General features: G+C 36.2%; 1 protein-coding gene across 4 annotated transcripts in view; it reads left to right on the forward strand.

Annotated features, from left to right (window-relative positions):
* The window catches only part of MNS1 (meiosis-specific nuclear structural 1), a 71,037-nt gene that overhangs the window by 15,113 nt on the left and 36,014 nt on the right, over nt 1–19,910 (forward strand). For 2 of the 4 annotated variants that reach the window (XM_012728814.1, XM_012728813.1), the window contains exon 3: nt 13,793–14,011. The exons of 1 other annotated variant lie outside the window; for it this stretch is intronic. In XM_012728814.1, the coding sequence (XP_012584268.1) occupies nt 13,793–14,011 (219 nt within the window). Of the gene's footprint in view, nt 1–12,968; nt 13,015–13,792; nt 14,012–19,910 lie in introns of those variants that run through there. One more of the 4 variants, XM_012728816.1, reaches the window with a different exon arrangement.

Consider the following 19,910-nt stretch of genomic DNA (forward strand, 5'->3'; position numbering starts at 1 on the left):
AAAAAAAAAAAAAAATACTGGTATCTTCCCACTGATGGTGTCATAGAAAAACTGCATTAGCTCAACCTAGGTTACAGAACACCAGGTACTATGCTATACATTATCAAACTAATTGGCTGGATTAGCATTTGTGTTATTAGTTTATTTCTCAGGTAAGGAAGACCCAAAGGAACAAAGCCACATCATGGAAGTATGCAATGGATAACTATCACTGTGACTATATTAGTATAGATATAGGTAGGGAGTCAAAAGAGCATAAAAAAAATCCTAGGACAACAAGTGTAGATGCTCTTGGAAGGTTGGTTTCTATTCACTTTAACTCTTCCTTATTTGCTACTTTTCTTTCCTAATTCAAACTTTTTAAATGTGTTTACTCCTTTCGCAGTGTTTCTGTTTAAGGCCATAGCCACTTTGTTGTTCTGGTTATTCTGTCATTCTCCCAGCATTATCTTATATAACAAGAGACTGATGATAACAAATATTTTTACTCTGTTGAACTCGCCCCCTCTCCCTGCTAAGATGTGGTCAGAAGTCTTGAGTGGAGGACCAGGCAAATTGAACTTACAGTCTTTGGGAGATATCTGAGATGAAAGAATGTGTTGCTTGGATTCCTGTAAATGTAGCTGCTTATCTAGAATTGGATTCCTTGGCATGAAATTTTTCTAAAATTAGGATTGAAAACATATCTCTCCTATCCAGATGCAGCTTTTATGACTGGGTCAATTTCCCCTAGCATTCCCATTAACTGCAATATAGGGAAGATGCTGCTTTTGAAAAAACATGATTGTTAATTTTTATCTGGCCATGAACCAATTGATATTGGATATTTAATAGTTTATTCATGCTCTATTAAGACTGTGTAAACATATAATGTATTATTAGTATGTTATATATTTTATCATGTATAATTAAAAGCAATTTATGATATATATTATATGTATATGATATATTGACAGATAAGACTTTGTGGTAATTGATTATAATACAAATTTTAACAAAATTGAAAGTTGGCTTTACCTAGGAAGATTAGTGAACCAGTTTGATTAACTTTTCCATAATTATTGGAAGCATTGGGGCAGTTTATGCAAAATACTTCAAGCCTGTCTGATTCTATAACAATTTAAAAATATTTTGAGGAAATTAATGCCCTAGATACAGGTAGGTAATAGTCCACAAAAGATGAAATTTTCTGTAATTCAAGTTAAGAGCATCTCCCTAAAATTGAAAAAGCCTGGAAATGTGATCATATTTAGTAGTTTTTACTCTTTTGAACTTGGTCCATAATAATAAACATATTTACATCATGGTCCAATATAGATGATGTATTTATTACTAACTTTTCAAAAAGACATGTAGCTTACTAAATTTGATGCATTCTAGTATATTCTGGAGGATTTTATTCCAATTCTTTTTAAATACTGTTATCAGTAGTTTGAAAAATATTGGATTTGTGGAAAGAGCATGACCTGGGAAATTGATGCGATTGAATCTGTCTCACTGCTGGCCCTTTCTGAGATCTTGGGAGGAAGTTACCTCTTTTGAATCTTGTTTTTTTTTTTTTATATATGTAAGGAGAACTTCACATTTCTGATGATCACAATAGTTACATATAAAATGATTGGTATGTGGTGTGTGCTCAGTAAATGACATGGTAGGAAGATAATGCTTTCTAACTGTCTTCTACAAATTTTCCTTATCACTTTGTCACATCTTACAGCAAGATAAGGTAGTTAACAGAATTTCTGGGTTATTATCTGTTAGTTCTTCAGTTAATTGATTCTGCCTCATCCCTCCTCTCTTCTACACTGTTCTACACTGTTCTCTCTCTTATGGCAATGTACTCAGAAGGATAGTGTGAGGAAAGCAAATCTTACTCCAGTTTCCCTCAGCCTTACATTGGGTGCTCACAGCCAGTTGAGACTCTTGAACTTGCCTCTCTTGATGGCCACCTTCTTTATCTGCCACTCCCTAGAAAGCTATTAGATCCCTCTTCCTCCCCAGCACCTTCGATTTGGTGCTTAGGTCCTGACTGTTCAGTAATTCTCTTTTCCTTTGAGGCTGCTTAGGTTTCCCACAAATATCCTCTTCCTAGCTTTCTAGAGCTACTTATATTTCTCTAGGTACAAAGCAGATAAACTATCACTTAAGTAATCATATCTTATTTTGTATTTGGATTGTTTTTTTATCCATATTCACTTCAAACAACTACCCACTCTGCCCCCCAATTTTGAAGAGTATATCACAATTCTGTAGTTATTTCCAATTTTATTTTGGAATTCACAAAGTTAGCAATTTTTTTTGCTAAGTAGAAAATACTATTAATAGGGCCCTCTCTGGGGGTGCAGTGGGTTAAAGCACAGCATTGTGAAGCTACCTGTAGCCACTGCAGCATGAGTTTGATCCCCCACCATTCCAGGTGACCCACATGGCACAGCAGACTTCTCCTGACCCCCCGGCTGCTCCCCTTCGCGGTGTTATTTCAGTCTGCCTGTTCTGCTTCCCACTGTATCTGGTAAATCCTTTTACCCCTCGCACCTCTGATCTGTACCCCAGTTCTTGAATGCATACATAAATAAATAAATCTTTTTTTAAAATAAGAAAATACTGTTTATAGTGAAATTATGTGTTTAGTGGTTGACATTTTGGGTTCATTTTCATTAGAAAATATTGATCTGTACCAAATTTAATTAGGAACTTTTTATAAAGTTAAAATTTGAAAAATAAAACCCTTCTAAAGGTAATTTACATATAAAGCGACATATATATTGATATGTATAGGTACCTTTTTTAGTATGTAGGTTTTATAATTCAGAAGGAGTCTCCTCCTCACATTAAGTTAAATGTTATCTTCTTTGCTTCATTGCTTACCAGGTGAGTCTCTGTGTACCACATGACAGATCCCTAAGCAACTTACTTGACATCACAAGTTTCAGACTCTGTATGCAATATATAAGTCAGTCCTCCTATTTTGCTACTAATTCACATTATTTTTCATTCAGTTCTGTGCCTCCACTTTTCATTTCCTAGACTTAGACAGTAGCTGCCAAAATGAAGGGGGAAAAGATGGACAATTGAGGCAGTTTATCTGGGTCAAGATAATTTTTTCATCATGGTATTTAAATAAAAGTGGGATTTTACAAAATTCCCAGGTACAATTTTATCCATATTCACTTCAAACAAATACCCACTCTGTCTTGTTCCCCAACTTTGAAAAGAGTATATCACAATTCTGTAGTATTTTCCAATTTTAATTCAGAATTCACAAAGTCAGCAATTTCCTATTGTCTGTTAACTCTGAGACTTGGTGAGGATGTAAAAGTGAGACAAAGAGCAGGAAAGGAAGAGACCCACTAATTTACACTTAAATAGGGTAATCAAATAAGTCACTTAATAATGTCCTACCCCATCCCCACAACAGTTATTTAGCACTTGATCACCTCATCAAATAGTCAGTGTGAGTCCTAGTTTATTCCCAGGTTAAAATATCCAAAATAGATTTCATTATCTTCATGAAACAATGAGATTCAACATATGGAATACAGCCTATTCTGAATCAACTAGAAACTAGGGGAGTAGTCACTTCCTAACTGCACATAACAGAAAAAGTAGGAAAGGAAGTTATGTACAATGAAACCATTAAATGCAGATTTGCCACGAGGCAAGATGGTAATGCTTGAACATTATGAAGTGCAAAACTGCACAAACACATTATATTTTAAACACTTCATCTATTTAACAAACTATGAACACTCTTCAGCTAAATAAGATGAATTGAGATTCAAGAGGCAGCACCGTACTGGCAAATCTCATCCTAAAGGCATCCATTAATATAAATCAACAGTAGCAATTTGGTTTGATCATTTATTTGCAAGAATCATTAAGGTTTATTAGCATAATTATTCCCTGTGGGATTTATGTCTAGGAAATGAAAAATGGCATTATCAATATTTAAAAGATAAGTGTGTAATGTTCAGAGTACTTAAACAGGCACCTGCAGGTGGTGTCCAGCTGCAGCAAATTAGATTAGATTTGGGCATTTTTCTGAACGAAAGAAAAATTGTTTTGTTCTAATTGTTTTTTGTATAAAGCAATACAATTTGGTAAATAATTTGTACTGTATAGTTAGAGCTTATATTGTATACCAACTAACATGACTCATTTCAGATCAACAACTCATGTATGTTCAATCCGGTTATGTTGTAACTATTGGGATGCATTAATCAGTACAATTCATCATTTTTTATTAGGAAAAGCTCTTTCCTTTCAGTACTCTAGACAGTTAGTTTAGATCTGTAGGTGAAAAGCTATATTCCAAAGGGAAATGAGCCAGAAAATTTCTCCTAATGCTAGGAAGACATAAATCCTTCCTTAATAATGAACTATCATTTATGATAGTAATAATTTATCATAACAAATAATGTCTAAATGCAAATTGTTTTTTTAAAGACATAAACTGAATATCATTCAGTGATAAAAATAAATGAACTATCAAGCTACAAAAGATACAGAAAAAACTTAAGTGCATTATACTAAGTGAAAGGCGTCTGACTGCAAATGCTACATATGTATGACTCCATGTATGTCATTCTGAGAAAGATCGAGCTATAAAGATAGAATAGTGGTTCCCAGGGTTTAGATCAAAGAAAGGAAGAGTGAATAGGTGACCAAGTGGGGATTTTTAGAGCTGTGAAGCTATTCTGTATGACACTGTTATGTGGTTACATGTCAGTATGCATTTGTGAAAACTACTGACTTCTGTAGCATGAACTCTAATGCAAACTACAGATTTTAGTTAATATATCAACACTAGCTCATCCATTGTAGTAAATATACCACACTGATGTACGGTGCTGAGAGTGGAAACTGTGATTATAGCAGGCACAGGACACATATGGGAACTTGTCTTGAAAAAACCCCTTGTCTTGAAAGCTAAAAATGCTCTAAAACTGTCTATAATTGAAAAAAAAAATTAGGCTACTTTTTTTTTTCCTGGTAAAAATCAGCTAATACGTGATTTGATTAAATCTTTGATTTAGAATCATTTTCTCTGACACACTGCCTTTTAAAATCCATAAATCATAAAATCGGTATTATCCTTGGTATACTGGAAACAAGAAGCTACAACGAAAATTTCCTTTAAAAACCAAAGGTGCTCAGGTAGAGAAGAGGGAAACAACATATGTGTTTGCTAAAACACTTCACAATGATGCATGACATTTCACTGGGAATAAACAGCTTTATTCTTTTAAATCTGTTAGACCCAGTTTTGCTCTAAACCTGTCCTGTCTCCTATCCTCACTACAGGAAGCTTAATCCTTTGGGGAAGGTGGGTATAGCAAATCTCCCCAGACTGCCTGCTGTGTTTCACCCAAGGGGGATTTATTCAGAACAAAAGGGGAAGCTGTGCCTTCTTCTGTTCCTCAAACACCACACAGTATTGTCTGTGAGCACAACAGTGCTGAGCACAGTGGATAGGCAATCTGATCATGACCAGAGGGCAGAGAGGGGAACCTAAGGGTTGCAACTCCCAGACGTCTTTCCGGGTTTAAGTTAAAGAATATTTGTGTTGTTTTGTTTGGTGCTGATTGTTCTTTCCCTCATGGATTCAGTTTCCTGCTTTTCTACCTTTCTCACACTCATCACTGAATTTCTATCAAAAGGAATGTTGCGTTTGGGGGGAATGTTTCAAATTGTAACTTGATTATGTATGGCTACCTTAAATAACTGTTTTCTTCGCTAATACACATTGGTCTTACTGATAGCGATGCTGATAGTGTTTTTGGTGAGATGTTGAGGTTCAGATGAGTGGGTTCTTGGTAGTGACCTCTGAGAAAGGTTTAGCAGAGTTATCCTTCCAGTGACATTTGGTGAGTTTGTCTAGGGGACGAAGATGTTTAGTTATATCCAAAAAAGCAGTTTTATTAGAAAAAAGGGAAAGGAGGAAAAGACAATTGCACAAATGCCAGCAGACAGAAAGGATTTCACCGAAAAAGGACAGATTTGTTAAGAGATGCCTGCATAGACATGGGTGAGCAGTCTTGGGAGGAGATAAACATTTTGACAGTGAAGAAATTGCTCTGATGAAGTGGAGTGTTCTTCTTTAGGGGAGGAGTTCTTTGCTTTGCAGTGCTACCTATTTTTAATCACTTTTAAGATGTGATTGGTTTAACTTGTAAGCTCAGTGATTCTCTGTAGTGGCCTTCAGTCTACATATTCCCACCTCTGGTCCATGCCTGGGATATTTTCTAAAGCAAATTGTAATGGCTGACAATTTCCAGCTCCCACCCTCCCCACCACCACCACCCCATTGTACTTAAGAATTTTTCATTTCTATAGCTGATTTAATAATGTTAATCATTTCCACCAATTTCTGGCCTTGTGAAGCCTCCATTCTATTTTTTTTACCCTAAACCTCTATTAATGCCATTACGTTAAGGTGGAGGTCCCTTTACCAGGGTAAATTTTATAAAATCTACTTGGTTGGTATTCTTATGCTTATAATAGAAATATGCCAAAAATAACAAATTCTTTTTCTTTTAATTTCTGATAACCTATATCATTTCCCCTTAGTTTGGTTCTACTGACCATATACAATGCTTTCCCCTCTTCCTATACAATGGACTCCTCTGAATTACCCTTCTGCTTATCAGATTATGGCTTTCTAAGTATATTCTAAGTCTTCTCATATATATACTTATTAAGCCAAACTATGTTTAGAGCTCTGTACTAGTCACATTTTGGTAAATTTAAACAATTTGTAATTCATTTTAACTCTTGATTATTGTGTGTGGCTTACTGAAATATTAAGAACATGTCTAAAGAAGCAAACGGAATTGATATTTAAAACTGGCTAACTAAAAAGATTGTGTGTTGATGAGGGAAATACTTTAGGTATTTGACTAATGAAGTAGTCTTTAACAAATACTTCATTGCAAAAACTAATGTTAGTATGATTTAGAAGTCCATTGAATACTGTAGTTCATATAAAATAACTAAAGATGTAGTGATAATTGTGTACTGCTAATGTTTTAAAGACATGTAAGAATTACTGACTTGTAAGTATTCCAATAGTGCTGACCTAAATCTATTTAAACAAAAAATTGGTTGCCAACTCAAATTAGATTGTGTTAGGTAGGAGAGACAAACTAAAACATGTCTAGGCTTTAATGAAGTCTTTTTCAAGAATTCTCCCTATATATTACTACAGAAATATTAGTAGCATCTTAGTAAAATTGGTGCTGGAAAATTTGTAAAATTGGACACTAGTTGGATGATCATATTCTACGGCTGCTGATCCTAGTTCGACTTGTAAAGTGACTCTATTGATAATGGTAGATGTCAGTTAGGGTACTGTTTTATGAGCCTTTATGTTTCCATATATGAAGTATTTGAAAATATAAAATATGGCTGATTCAATTTGTAAGTGACATGTTTGTAAGTTATCAAATTACTGGATGAATATGTTGCATTTTGGAAAATAAAATAAGTCCTAATTTATCAAAACTCCAAGAGCACAGAAGATAAAGAAGGAAATGTGAGAGGAAATCAGAAAATTTCCATTTTATCTGCTAATAATACTTAAGATCAAATATTAGTTTTAAAAAGCAACTAATGCTACAAATGCTTGTTTTTCTTAATCATTTTCACTTGTGAGTTTAAACACAGCACAATTGCATTTGACTAATACAAATAGGATGCTGGGTGAAGACACAGAGACTTAAATTAGTTCATTTTTACTTTCATATAATAGGTCCAGCAAGAGAAACAAAATGCATATAAACAAACAGGACTACATCAATCTAAAATATTTCTACACAGAATATCACTAAAACAAAGATACTGTATTGAGTTGGTGAAAATATTTGCACACCATATATCTGGCAAGGGGCTGATGGCCAAGACCTACAAAGAACTTACACACTGAGCAAATGACAACAAATAACCCAATGAAAAATGGACAGAAGAACTAACTAGATGTTTCTTCAGGGAAGATAACCATAAGGCACATGGAAAAAAATGTTCACCATCACCTGTAATCAGGAAATTAAAATCAAAATCACATGAGATATCTTTTCAGACCTGTCAGAATGGCCTATATCAAAAAGTCTAGATACAAATGTTTTTAAAAGGATGTGGGGGAAATCTTTATCCACAGTTGGTAGGAATGCAGCTCTTAGGAAAAAATTTATGGAGGTTTCTCTCAAAATATTAAATATAGATCTTCTGTACTATCCAGAAATTTAACTCTTAGTGTCTATCTAAAGAAAGCAAAAAGCATTAACTCAAAGGGGTATATGCATTCCAATGTTCACTGCAGGAATATTTACAAAAGAAAGCAAAAAGCATTAACTCAAAGGGGTATATGCATTCCAATGTTCACTGCAGGAATATTTACAAAAACCAAGTTATGAAAATCCATCAAAAGACAAAATAGATTGAGATGCAGTATGGAATGGAATACTACTTAGCTACCCCCCAAAATACTACACAATGGAATACTACTCAGCCACCCCCCAAAAAACAAACAAAAAACCCAAAACCCCACTAATACAATAAGCCCTAGAAATCTGTCTGTAGAATTAAGGTTATCACAGGGAGAGAGGGAGGTGGAAAGCAAGGTGTAGACTGAGCTCAGTGGACTTTGGTAGAGGACAGTGGTGGTGGGTGTAGTGTGGTGACAGACATCTACAGAGATGTTGAGCTGGTATCTCTAAATAACATACTGTTGTAAACCAGTGGTACTTCAATACAAATACCATTAAGAGGCAGGGGGTAGAAAACTTTGGCAATGGTGGGTTCCTTCCTTCCCACTACAGGCACCAACTGGTGGGAAGAAAGCCCTGAAGACCCTCCCTCACTTTCAATGTCAATGGCTAGGGAAGGAGAGGCAGTAACTTTCTGGTGAATAACAAAACAAAATAGGAACTTATCCCACTGCTGATGTTAGGAAGTAGATCCCATATTTTAAGGCAAATCAGAAGTACAGGAATAATTATGGAAACTTATATAGCATGTCCAGGCATCGATCAGCACTGATTTGTTTGTATCAATCACCTATTCAAGGCAAACTTTTCCAGAAAGAAGTGCTGATAACCACTTGGCTGTATTGTTGGAAAAGAGGCAGGTTGCTTTGTACATACCCTGTGTCTCATTTGCTCACAGGCAAAGTGGGAAAAACAGTGTCTTCTGTAACTGCACCAAGTGTTCAATGTGAACATTAAATGAAAGCCTGGCACAAAAAAGCTTTGAAAATTACCACTTTAGTAGAAAGGTACAATAGTAGCAACAGAAATAGTCGTTATGTACTATTGCTACCCATTTGGCACCTCATCAGTCTACATAGTTTGTATTTGTATAGATGGATATAGCAAGTTCACAGAATGACTAATTGGAGGATACTGATAAAAAACTGCTTTATCTAGAACTTGGCCTAGTTATCAAAAGTAATTATTTAGTCACACACTTTAGGATCACTTTTAAAGGGTGGGACATCAGAAAAAGTCTCTTGAAACTGCTTCTGCATGTAACCATGGTGCACAGACAAATGAATGCATATATGTCCACACTCAGTGTATAACAAAACTATGTACCTACATGAGGGGGAAAAAACATAGCATGAGGTCCAGAGATTGGAAGGCCAGGCTTATCTTGGTATCTCTATGGGCATAAAGAACCAGTTTCCTTTAATCTTCTGCTCTGCCTTCCAGAGCATCTGTTACCTCATCAATACAATGGTTGGTAGACTGTCCATCGTCTGAACTTTTTTTTAAAAAAAGGATTTATTCATTTATGCATACAGAACTGGTCTTCTGACAAAGGTCTTCTGACAAAACAGTCAAAGAAATCACCTTGGCTTAAGTTTAAAGAAGTTGACATACAAGCTTTTACAGATCAAATTTGAACTTTATAGGCAAAAGAAAAAAGTGAATAATTACCATTAAGGAAAAAATATTCTTGTTTGCATTTTGTGAGCCTCCCCACCCCTGCTCCACAACCACCTGGTGACCCACATCAGAGATCTAGTATGCCAGGCCCTGCCTAATGTTGACACCGAACCTCAGGATAGTTCAGACCCCCTCCTCCTTTCACCACCTGACAATCAAGAATAAACAGCAAAGAACAGAAATCTATGGCTAGGGGAAATAATGTTCCTTTGATACACAGGAACACGAGGGTTAAAACTAACCAAGTACTGACTTTTTGGTGGTGCCCAGTATACTGATGACTCTATCAGGCATTCCTTGGTTTTGATATTTAGTATTTTCCTTTGGAATCTTTCTAGGTTTTCCATCTGTGCCTGTATTACCCATCCACTCTTGCATATGTAGAACCCTGTGCTTATCAACCTACTTATTAAACTTCTTATTTAATAGATGATATGTCATGGCTGAGTCTAGTTCTGATGCTCACTGTGTCTTTCAGATATCCAGGCATCAGAATAGTATGTATTGTTTTTAACTTGCCTGATGCAGACTCATAGCACCTGTAACACCCAGATAGAATGAAGGGGTCTCAAGATGTCATTTCTTCACTCTGAAATATATCCCTTCAGTTGATTAAAACTGAGTCTCTGAAGTTATTAAAAAAAATTAATAGATGATATGTCATGAAATGCCTTTCAGACTATTTTACTTTGCTTTTTTTTTTTTTTAAAGATTTATTTATTCATACATACAGAACTGGGGTACAGGTCAGAGATGTGGAGGGTGAGAGGATTCACAAAGGACAGAGTGGGGAGCAGAACAGGCAGATGGATGAAGTACACTGTTGAGGGGAGCAGCGGCGGGTCAGGAGAGGTCTGCCTCGCCATGTGGTCTCCTCCGGGGCAGGCGGGGATCGAAGTCATGCGGAAGTGGCTTAAGCTTCTTAGGGCTGTGCTTTAACCCGCAGTGCCACCAGGGATGGCCTGCCTTTGCTTTTAACAACTTGCGTTTAACCTTGTTTGTTGTTGTAGTTGAAAACTGAACTTGGCAATTAGCATGAGATGACTTAAACTATATTTTTATTTTAAGGAGTTTGGGCTATGTGTAGTGTTTGCTATAGATATAGGTTTGAGGGACTTCAAAAAATTCCTTGGGTGTTTTTGGTCTTTTGTTGTCTTTGAATTTCCCAAAGAATTCCTTGTTACAGTGTGTGTTTTACAGTATTTCTGCTGGACACTATCATGGACACTGTTGATATGGTGATAAAGTGTGGAAGAGGAGACATGTTCTAGAATTGTATCATCAAATCTTTTAATAGGGATGTGTCCCTGGGTTGTGTCTTTCACAAGTGCATCTCAGCACTTAGGTGAGACAGGGAGGTTGGGAGAGGTTGTAGTCATAGAAATGTCCTTGTTCTGGATAGGATGTGTGTCTGGCAAAATCTTTTCCCATTAAGTATAATTCTATTAAAGATGGTGAAGGCTCTGGACATATTTCACAAATATTATTTTTTTGATCCCCCTGTTAGAGCCACAGGAGAATCTGGTGGGTGCATGGAGGAAAAACACATGGAAATTTGGAGCCCTCTTTAAGAGTACAGTCCCTAGTAGTTTTAATCACGCTAATCCAACCTCCCTCTTCAGCATTTCATCAAAATTATAATTTAAGCCTTCCTAGTTTATGGCGTTAGTGGCTTCTGCTCCAGGTAAGTAAGTAGTTCTTGGCTGTCACTCCCTGTATTCACATCTTTCTCCAGATTTTAGAGTTGTGAGTTGCCCTCTGACCTCAGTTCTAGATGAGTCTGGTATGTGTTAATTTTACATTTTTTCAGTGATAATTTACAAGTTTGTTCTATATGAGAGTTAACAAACCAAAGTTCTTTTAATTACTAATCTTTAAGCAAAGATATTGTTGTAAAGATGGATTCAATCAGATAATACAAAGTCAAGTTCTCATGTTAACTACTGTGTGTGTGAGTGTGTATGTGCATGGTTCGATATGTTTTTTAGTTTGGATGAGATTACTGAATGTTCTCTAAAATCAATATTTGATGAATTTCTCGGATCTATTTCTGTTCGTAAATTCTACTTAAACGAACTTCAGGGCCCTCCCTGGTGGCACAGCGGGTAAAGGCACAGCACTGAGAAGCTTAAGCCTCTTCCGCATGAGTTGGATCCCCGCCTGCCCTGGAGGAGATCCACATGGCGTGGCAGACCTCTCCTGACACGCCCGCTGCTCCCCTCAGCAGTGTGCTTCGTCAGTCGGCCTGTTCTGTTCCCCACTCTGTCTCTGGTGAGGCCTCTCACCGCCCCTGAGCCTCTGGCCTGTACCTCAGTTCTGTATGCACTAATAAACAAATTTTTCTTAAAACAACAACAACAACAAAAAAAAAAAAACGAACTTCAGTGTCTAACTTGCCATAAAATTAAGTAGACCAGCCTCCTGCCATAATCTTTCCACTCTGTTATTGATACCTTGACCATGTATTACAAAGCAAAATGAAATCCATTGTCTAATCTTACTCTCAAAGTTTATCAGAGTTGGGGTGGGGGGTAGGTGGTAGACGAAGGGTGCTAAAAGTACACACTACCCACTGTACCCACAGATACCCAGCAAGGGGGATGCGGCTGGGCCCGCCTGTACCAAGCATAAAGGCGGTCATCATCCCAGCAGGACAGACACTGAGGGCTCAGATAATCTGAGTTTGGCAAGTGACTGGCCCCATGTACTAGACAGGAGATCGTGCATTTCTCTGCAGTATCCACTGGCCTCGACCTGGTTCCCAGCTAAACACAAACCAGAGTTTAGAGGTTAAGGAAAATCTGGAGCGCAAATGGTTGCCTCAGGACACAAGGTTTGAACGGGCCGCTCTTCTCCTTTGGGCCTATAGGGAGTAGCCACTCTAACAGCCTCCTAAGAAGCTGAATGCTTATTAGTCTAGTTGCATCCGCAGGGGGTCTCGCACTGTGCAGGGGCGGGGCCCTGGCAGCCGTTGCTGGGAAACCGCGTAAACTCAGAGCTCGCGCTCTTTCTTTCGGGATGAGAAGTGGTGGCCACCGAGTTGGAGAGGGGCATTTCGTCTGCCAGAATGGTGAGCAGATCTTGGATCGTGAGGTCACTTATCTTTTCATTTAGTTGTAGTTAAGGCACTGCTCTTAAAAGGCTTGTGAAGTGCCTAAGCTGAAATTTCGGTGGGGAATTTGTATTTGCGTTTAGAGGATTCGAGGGCTGTTATTTAAAGGGGCGCTGGCAGTGATTTCAGTCTTTGCTTCCCACCGCCACCGCTCCCCCCCCCCCCCAATTAATCTACTTGGTCAAATGGTCAAAATGTTTCCCATATTTTTTTGAAATCTGGGGTAAGAGTAAAAGCTTTAGAGCGAACAATATAAAAGTCCAGGAAAGAGTGAATAATTAAGTAGCAGTAGATGGACTTTTCTAGACCTTCGTAGGAAAACCGCTTTAGGCCAGCGCTTTCTGGCTTTAACTGGAAAGGCTGCCGGTGCTTTGAGGGGAGAAGGAACTTCTGCCCAGTGGTGAAGTGCTTAGGCTGTACCTTTTCACTGCATGCCTGTGACTCCAGGTACTGCAGTTGGTTAGCTGAAGAACCTTGGGTAAAGTTGTTTTTATATTTTCGTGCCTTGTCTATAAAATGGAAATAATAATGGTACCTACTTAATTGATAGCTCAGTATTTTTGAATCTACCAGTTATTTTTTTATGGTACATATTTCTCTGAATTTAAGAAGGAAGTCAAATTCACTTTATCTATGTTTGTTTTAGATCTTTGCATCATTTGTTACTTGGTCTTGGATCAATATATTAAAATTAGATTTTGGAATACAAAAGTATACATCCTCTTTTGCATTGTAGGCTTCCAGGAGAGTTTTGAGTTTCAGCGAAAGACACCAGAAATTAGTAGATGAAAATTACAACAAAAAATTGCATGTTGATGCTTTAAAAAAGATAGAGAAACAAGTCAACGATGAAATCATGCGTTATCAAAATGATGACCGTATTGAGCAGAAGAGGTTCCTCAGACTATTACAGAACCAACAATTTGAGTTGGATATGGAAGAGGCAATTCAAAAGGTAAGTTTTACTATTCATTCTCATTATTAATATTTTTTTCTTTTTCTCCTTGGAAATGAGTACCCAATGCTAATACTGGCAAGGAGTAGTCAATGATGATGAGCTAGGTTTTTGAATCCTTTCTATTAGCTGTGAAACGCTGGATAAATTGCTTGTAGTTTTTGTCACTTATGTCAGGGGAATAATAGTACTACTTCATATGATTGTTTTAAAAATTAATGAGTAAATATCTACGAAGTCCTTGGACTAGTCCCTGTAAGAGTAAGTAGTCAGGTTTATTTTTCATAAATATGAAATCCAAACTAGTTTATAGTTTTAGTCACATAAATACAATTATGTTGCTTTCCATAAAATTCTAAATACAAAAATTTAAGAATTTTTTTTAGGTGTACTTAGACTAACCATGGAAAATGGTTATTAAATCACAGAAAATGGGCACCTACGTACTAGTTTTGAACTTTATTTTATATATTTTATTTTAGAAGAGTTCAGTTACTGTATATAGAAGTACAGGGATAATTTTTTAGTAGAATATTTAAAGTATTTTGGGAGATAAGAGTTATAGAAAGGGAAACCAATAAAAAATGAGTTTTCATAGATGTTTTGATACTTAAGTTTTTTTTTTTGAGCCTACTATATGTTCAACATCTGGTCGGATATTGTATGGAATGGTAAAAACAAGTTTTAAAAGTGGAACACAGAGATGTGAATACCTAGACAGAAATTTTTTTGTTCCTGAGCAAGAATATGTAGGAACTAGATTTTTTCCCCTTTAATTTTAAAGAAAATCACACATAACAATTCTCTTCTGCATGTCAGCAAGCATCTTACAAAATACGGATATTTTCTTATGTAATAGTAATTTAATGTCACTATCCCACTTAATAAAATAATTAAATTTGAATACCATTTAATGGTATTCCATAATAAAAACTTGTGTGATTATGACAAAAACCTGCTTTCACAGTTGATTGGTTTTAATCAAAGTCCAAATAAGGTTCACATAGTCTATTTGGTTGTTTTGTCTGTTAGTCGCCTCTTAGTTTCAGCCTCTCCTTTATCATTTAATTAACTTCATGTTTTTAACTTGTCCAGCAGAGGCCAATTGTTTTATATGATATCCCACGGTCTGAATTTTATTTTTTGGCTTTCTTATTTGTTACTTTAGTTTATCCCTCTCTGTTACTGCCTTTAAATGGAAATTAGTCCTAAAGCCATAATGAGACTTAGGTACACCTTTTTTGGCAAGCACTGCCTAGGTGATGCTGGCCTTGATATTGTAGTTAGATTTAAAATGAAAAGCATTTTAGGTTTTATACTTTGTGAATACTAAATATTTTGAGAGATATTTTGAGACTATGAAAGTACTCTGCTTCTGTTTAATTTTTTGTCTGCTAATACTGAAATCCCTTGGTGGATTGTGTCTTCAGCAGTTACTGCTTTCAGGTACTACATATTTTCTATTTGCCTCATACCTTTTATTTTTTGTTTTTGTTTTTTGTCTTTTCTATGAGAAAGTTTTCCTTCTCTCTCCTGTATACTTACTTACATCATGGTAGATCCATTGATGTTTATATCATTCTTTTAATTACAATCTAATTTATTTTGATGCTTCATCTGCTCCAATGTTGACTTTTGTCGAGGCGTCTGCTGTGTCCTCCTGACGTGCTGAAGCTTATTTTTTTTTTTTTTTTTGCTGCATTCACTTGCTTTCTGGTACCACAAGATGTTCCAGGCTTAGCTTATTACTTCCTTTGCTTGAAATCAACCATTTCTTTAAGGAGACTTAATTTCTTTTATTGGAGAACCATACTTAAAAGCCAAGCATGCTCATTATTACTGGGATTTTATTACCTTACTCATTTTAGATGGAAATACCTAGAACTAAAAGTACACTCAGCAGTGCATTCACACACATCTACATTTACTTTTGTGTTTATCTGCATGCATTTATTAATTAAAAACCAGTCTAACTTGGTAGCTCTCACTACAGTTTAGCACAAGAGTCATGTTAGCCTTTCCCTGTTCCTTGTTCCTTATTTGTTACTTTCCCCAGCAAAGAAAGCTGGCTTTCACTTTCTACAATATTTTATTGATTCTTTCAACCCCCCCCCCCATACAAATAAAGTAGTTTCTGAATGGCTAACTCTTCACCATGAATAACAAATTTAGTATCAATTTGGGTAAGTTCTTTTTCACTTCACCCTTAAAATACCTATTCAAAACTGTTCTCCAAGATTACTTACATCCACCACTTCTCAACTCCTCTAATGTTGTGATGTGATTAATTTTAATACATGTAATATGGCATAGGCTCCATTCCATTGTTTCCCTTCTCGCTTACTTCATTCTTTAAAATCATTTTCGCGTTGAAATAACTAAATTCTTGGCAAGTTGTAAAGATAGAGGTTGGTCCACTGTGCCACTTTACCCAGTGGATACTTCTTACATACTTAGTATTACATCAAACCCTGAAAATGACATTGGTATAGTATATATATATATACTTGTCATTTTATCACATGCTCATTTGTTCAGCCACAGCCTTATTTCAAACTAGACTTGTAACTGCTAACGCTGTATTCATGCTACCCCAGCATAGTCACACACTTACTTTAATCCCCAGTCTACCAGGCAGCTGCTAATTTGTCCTCCATCTCTATATTTTTGACATTTTTAGATTATATTAGCTGTGAAATGCTGGATAAATTGCTTGTAGTTTTTGTCATTTATTTCAGGGGGAATAATAGTTCTACTTCATATGATTGTTTTAAAAAATTAATGAGTAAATATCTACAGAGTGGAATTGTCTGACCACTTGAGTACTCTTTTTTTACTCAGCAGAATGCTTTTTTTTTTAATTAAAAAGTTTATTTTTACATCATTTTTCACATTTTTTTTTTTCATCTCAATTGTAATCTCAGCAGAATGCTTTTAAGAATGATAGTTGTTTGGATATATCACTTGAGTACTTTTTTCACTCAGCAGAATGCTTTTAAGAGTGATAGTTGTTTGGATATATCAATAGTTAATAATTTTTTTTTTTGAGTAGTAATAGTGTGGTATGAATGTATGGTTAATTTCTTTTTGAATGTGTGCCCTATAAAACTCATTCTTTGTGATGTACAGTACTATGGATTTTGACAACCTACTTTTTTTTTTTAAACCATCGGTGTCATTCATGCAAAACAATCCTGTTATATCAAAATTGTCTTTATGCTGTACCTCTCTGTAGTCAGCTGTTCAAACCCCAATCTTTAAAAACCATTGGTTTCTTTTTTGGCTCTAATAAGTTTGAATTATCCACTATCATAGAAGTAGAATTATCCACTATCAACTTTGGGTCTGACTTCTATCACATAATAAAACAAATGTAAGATTCTACTGTATGGTACAGTATTATCACTGTATGGATGTACCACAGCTTGTCCACTCAGATGAAAATAAATCTGAATTGTTTCTGGTTTGGGGCAATTACAGATAAGCCTGTATATATATTTAATTATAAATTTTCATATGAGTATACATTTTCATTTCTCTTGCATAGAGAACTGGGAGTAGGATAGTTGAATCGCAAGTTAGGTGTATGTTTTATTTTGTAAGAAACAGGCAAACTGTTTTCCAAAGTTGTTTCACTGTTTTGTTTTTTTCCTCCAGTAATGTATAATTCCAGTTGCTGGTGTCCTTACCAGTACTTGCTGTTGTTGCTTTTTGTAAATCAAAAGTTTGACGGAGATGTTTGTAGATTTATATGGAATTTTACTAACAGGTCCTGTGTACTCTGTACCCAGGATCTTCCAGTGTTACGTCTTGCTAATGTATAGTACAAGCTATCAACCATTATTCTTCAGCCTTCACATTTCTATTTTACTTTGATGTGTATGTGTTGTGTATTTAGCTCTTTGCAGTTTATCACAGGTGTTGGTTTGTCAATCCAGCACCATAATCAGCAGCTAGAAGTGTTCTGTGATAAAAAAGGATCCAATTTAGGTTGCCCCTTTATATAAGCATATCTATTTCTTATCTTCTTCTACCTCATCTTGAACTCTGGCAACCACTAATAGATTCTGTTTCTACAATTTTATCATTTCTGTGGTATTACATACACAAGAGGTCAAAACACTTTTTTCTTTTAAAGATTTATTTATTTATGTATACAAAACTGGGGTACAGGCCAGAGGTGCAGAGGTGGTGAGAGGACTCACCAGAGACAGAATGGGGAGCAGAACAGGCCAACTGATGAAGTACACTGCTGAGGGGAGCAGCAGGCAGATCAGGAGAGGTCTGCCGCGCCATGTGGGTCACCTCCAGGGCCAGGATTGAACTCATGCTTAAGTGCTTCAGCGTCCTAGTGCTGTGCTTTAACCCACTGTGCCACCAGGGAGGGCCCCCCGAAATAATTTTTAATGGGAAAAGGACTTTAGAGCAAGTTCCTCAAAGAAAATATACAAATGAGCAGTGACCACAAAATCCTCACAGATTAGCAAATAGGGAGCTGCAAATCAAAACCACCTCAGACCATGAGGATGACTGTAATTTTAAAAAGAAGGAAAGTAAGTGTTCACAAAGATTTGAAGAATGAGAAACCCTTGTGAATTATCTGTGGAAAGATAAAATGGTATAATGGCTATGGAAAAACACTTGGATAGTGCCTCAAAAGTTATATTTACTCCCAATACCACCCCTCAGCATATACCCAAGGTAGTTGAAAACTGTGGCCAGCCACACAAATGCATATAGCATTATTCATGACAAGCAAAAAGTGGAAACAGCCCAAATGCCCATCAGTTGATTGATAAAATATGTTATCTATACAGTGGTTAACAATACAGCCATAAAAAGTAATGATTTACTGATAAGTCCTGCATCATGGATGAAACTTGAAAATTTTACATCAAATGAGACACCTAACTCCAAAAGACCAATCAATGAAAAAATGATTTAATTAAAATGATATATGTAGAATAGGCAAATCCACTCAGGTAGAACGCAATTTAGTGGTTACCAGGAACCTAGGGTTACCAGGCGAGGGGAATGGTGAGTGAATGCTAACACTTATGGGGCTCCTTTTTGAAGTGCTGAAACTGATCTGGAATGTTGAAAACTTATGTTCACATAAAAACCTACATAGGGAAGTTTATAATTGACAAAACTTGGAAGCAACCAAGATGTTTAATCAGTAAATGTATAAATAACTCAAATTAGTGTATCATTTGGTACTATAAAAGGAAATGAGCCATTAAGTAATGAAAAAACATGAAGGTACCTTAAATATATATTGCTAAGTGAAATAAGCCAATCTGAAAAGGCAACATATAGTATGATTCAAACTTGATATTCTGGAAAAGGCATAACAATATAGAGAATAAAAAATATGGTCGCAAGGGATTTAAGGGCAAGAGAGATGAAAACACAGAACAAGATTTTTTAGGGCAATGAGACTGTTCTGTACAATAAATGGTAGATACATGTCAAAAACTACAGAGTGGATTTGTCATATATGTATGTCAAAACCCATAGACTGTACAACACCAAAGCGTAGATTTTAGATGGTGGTGATCGCGGTTCAGGTTCACTAATACCGGATGCACTGGGGTAGATGCTGCTAATTGTGAGAGACACTGGCCATGTGGCGGGCAGGGAGCACAGTGTGTACGGAACTTTCTTTTCTCCTCAGTTTTGCTTAAAACTATAACTGTTCCAAAGAACAAAGAATAGTCTGTTTAGAATTTCAAAATTCTGGAACTAGGTAGGAATGATGGTTGTACATTATGACTATACTCAAAAACCACTGAGTTTTATGTTGTGACATCTCAATTTAAAAATAGACTCTCCCAAGAACATTATATGAGTGGAATCAAGCAATACTACCCTTTAGAGATTGTTCTTTTTTTTTTTT

This window comes from Condylura cristata, unplaced genomic scaffold, assembly GCF_000260355.1.
Source record: "Condylura cristata isolate star-nosed mole 26May11 unplaced genomic scaffold, ConCri1.0 scaffold00023, whole genome shotgun sequence".
In the NCBI taxonomy this organism is placed as follows: Eukaryota; Metazoa; Chordata; class Mammalia; order Eulipotyphla; family Talpidae; genus Condylura; species Condylura cristata.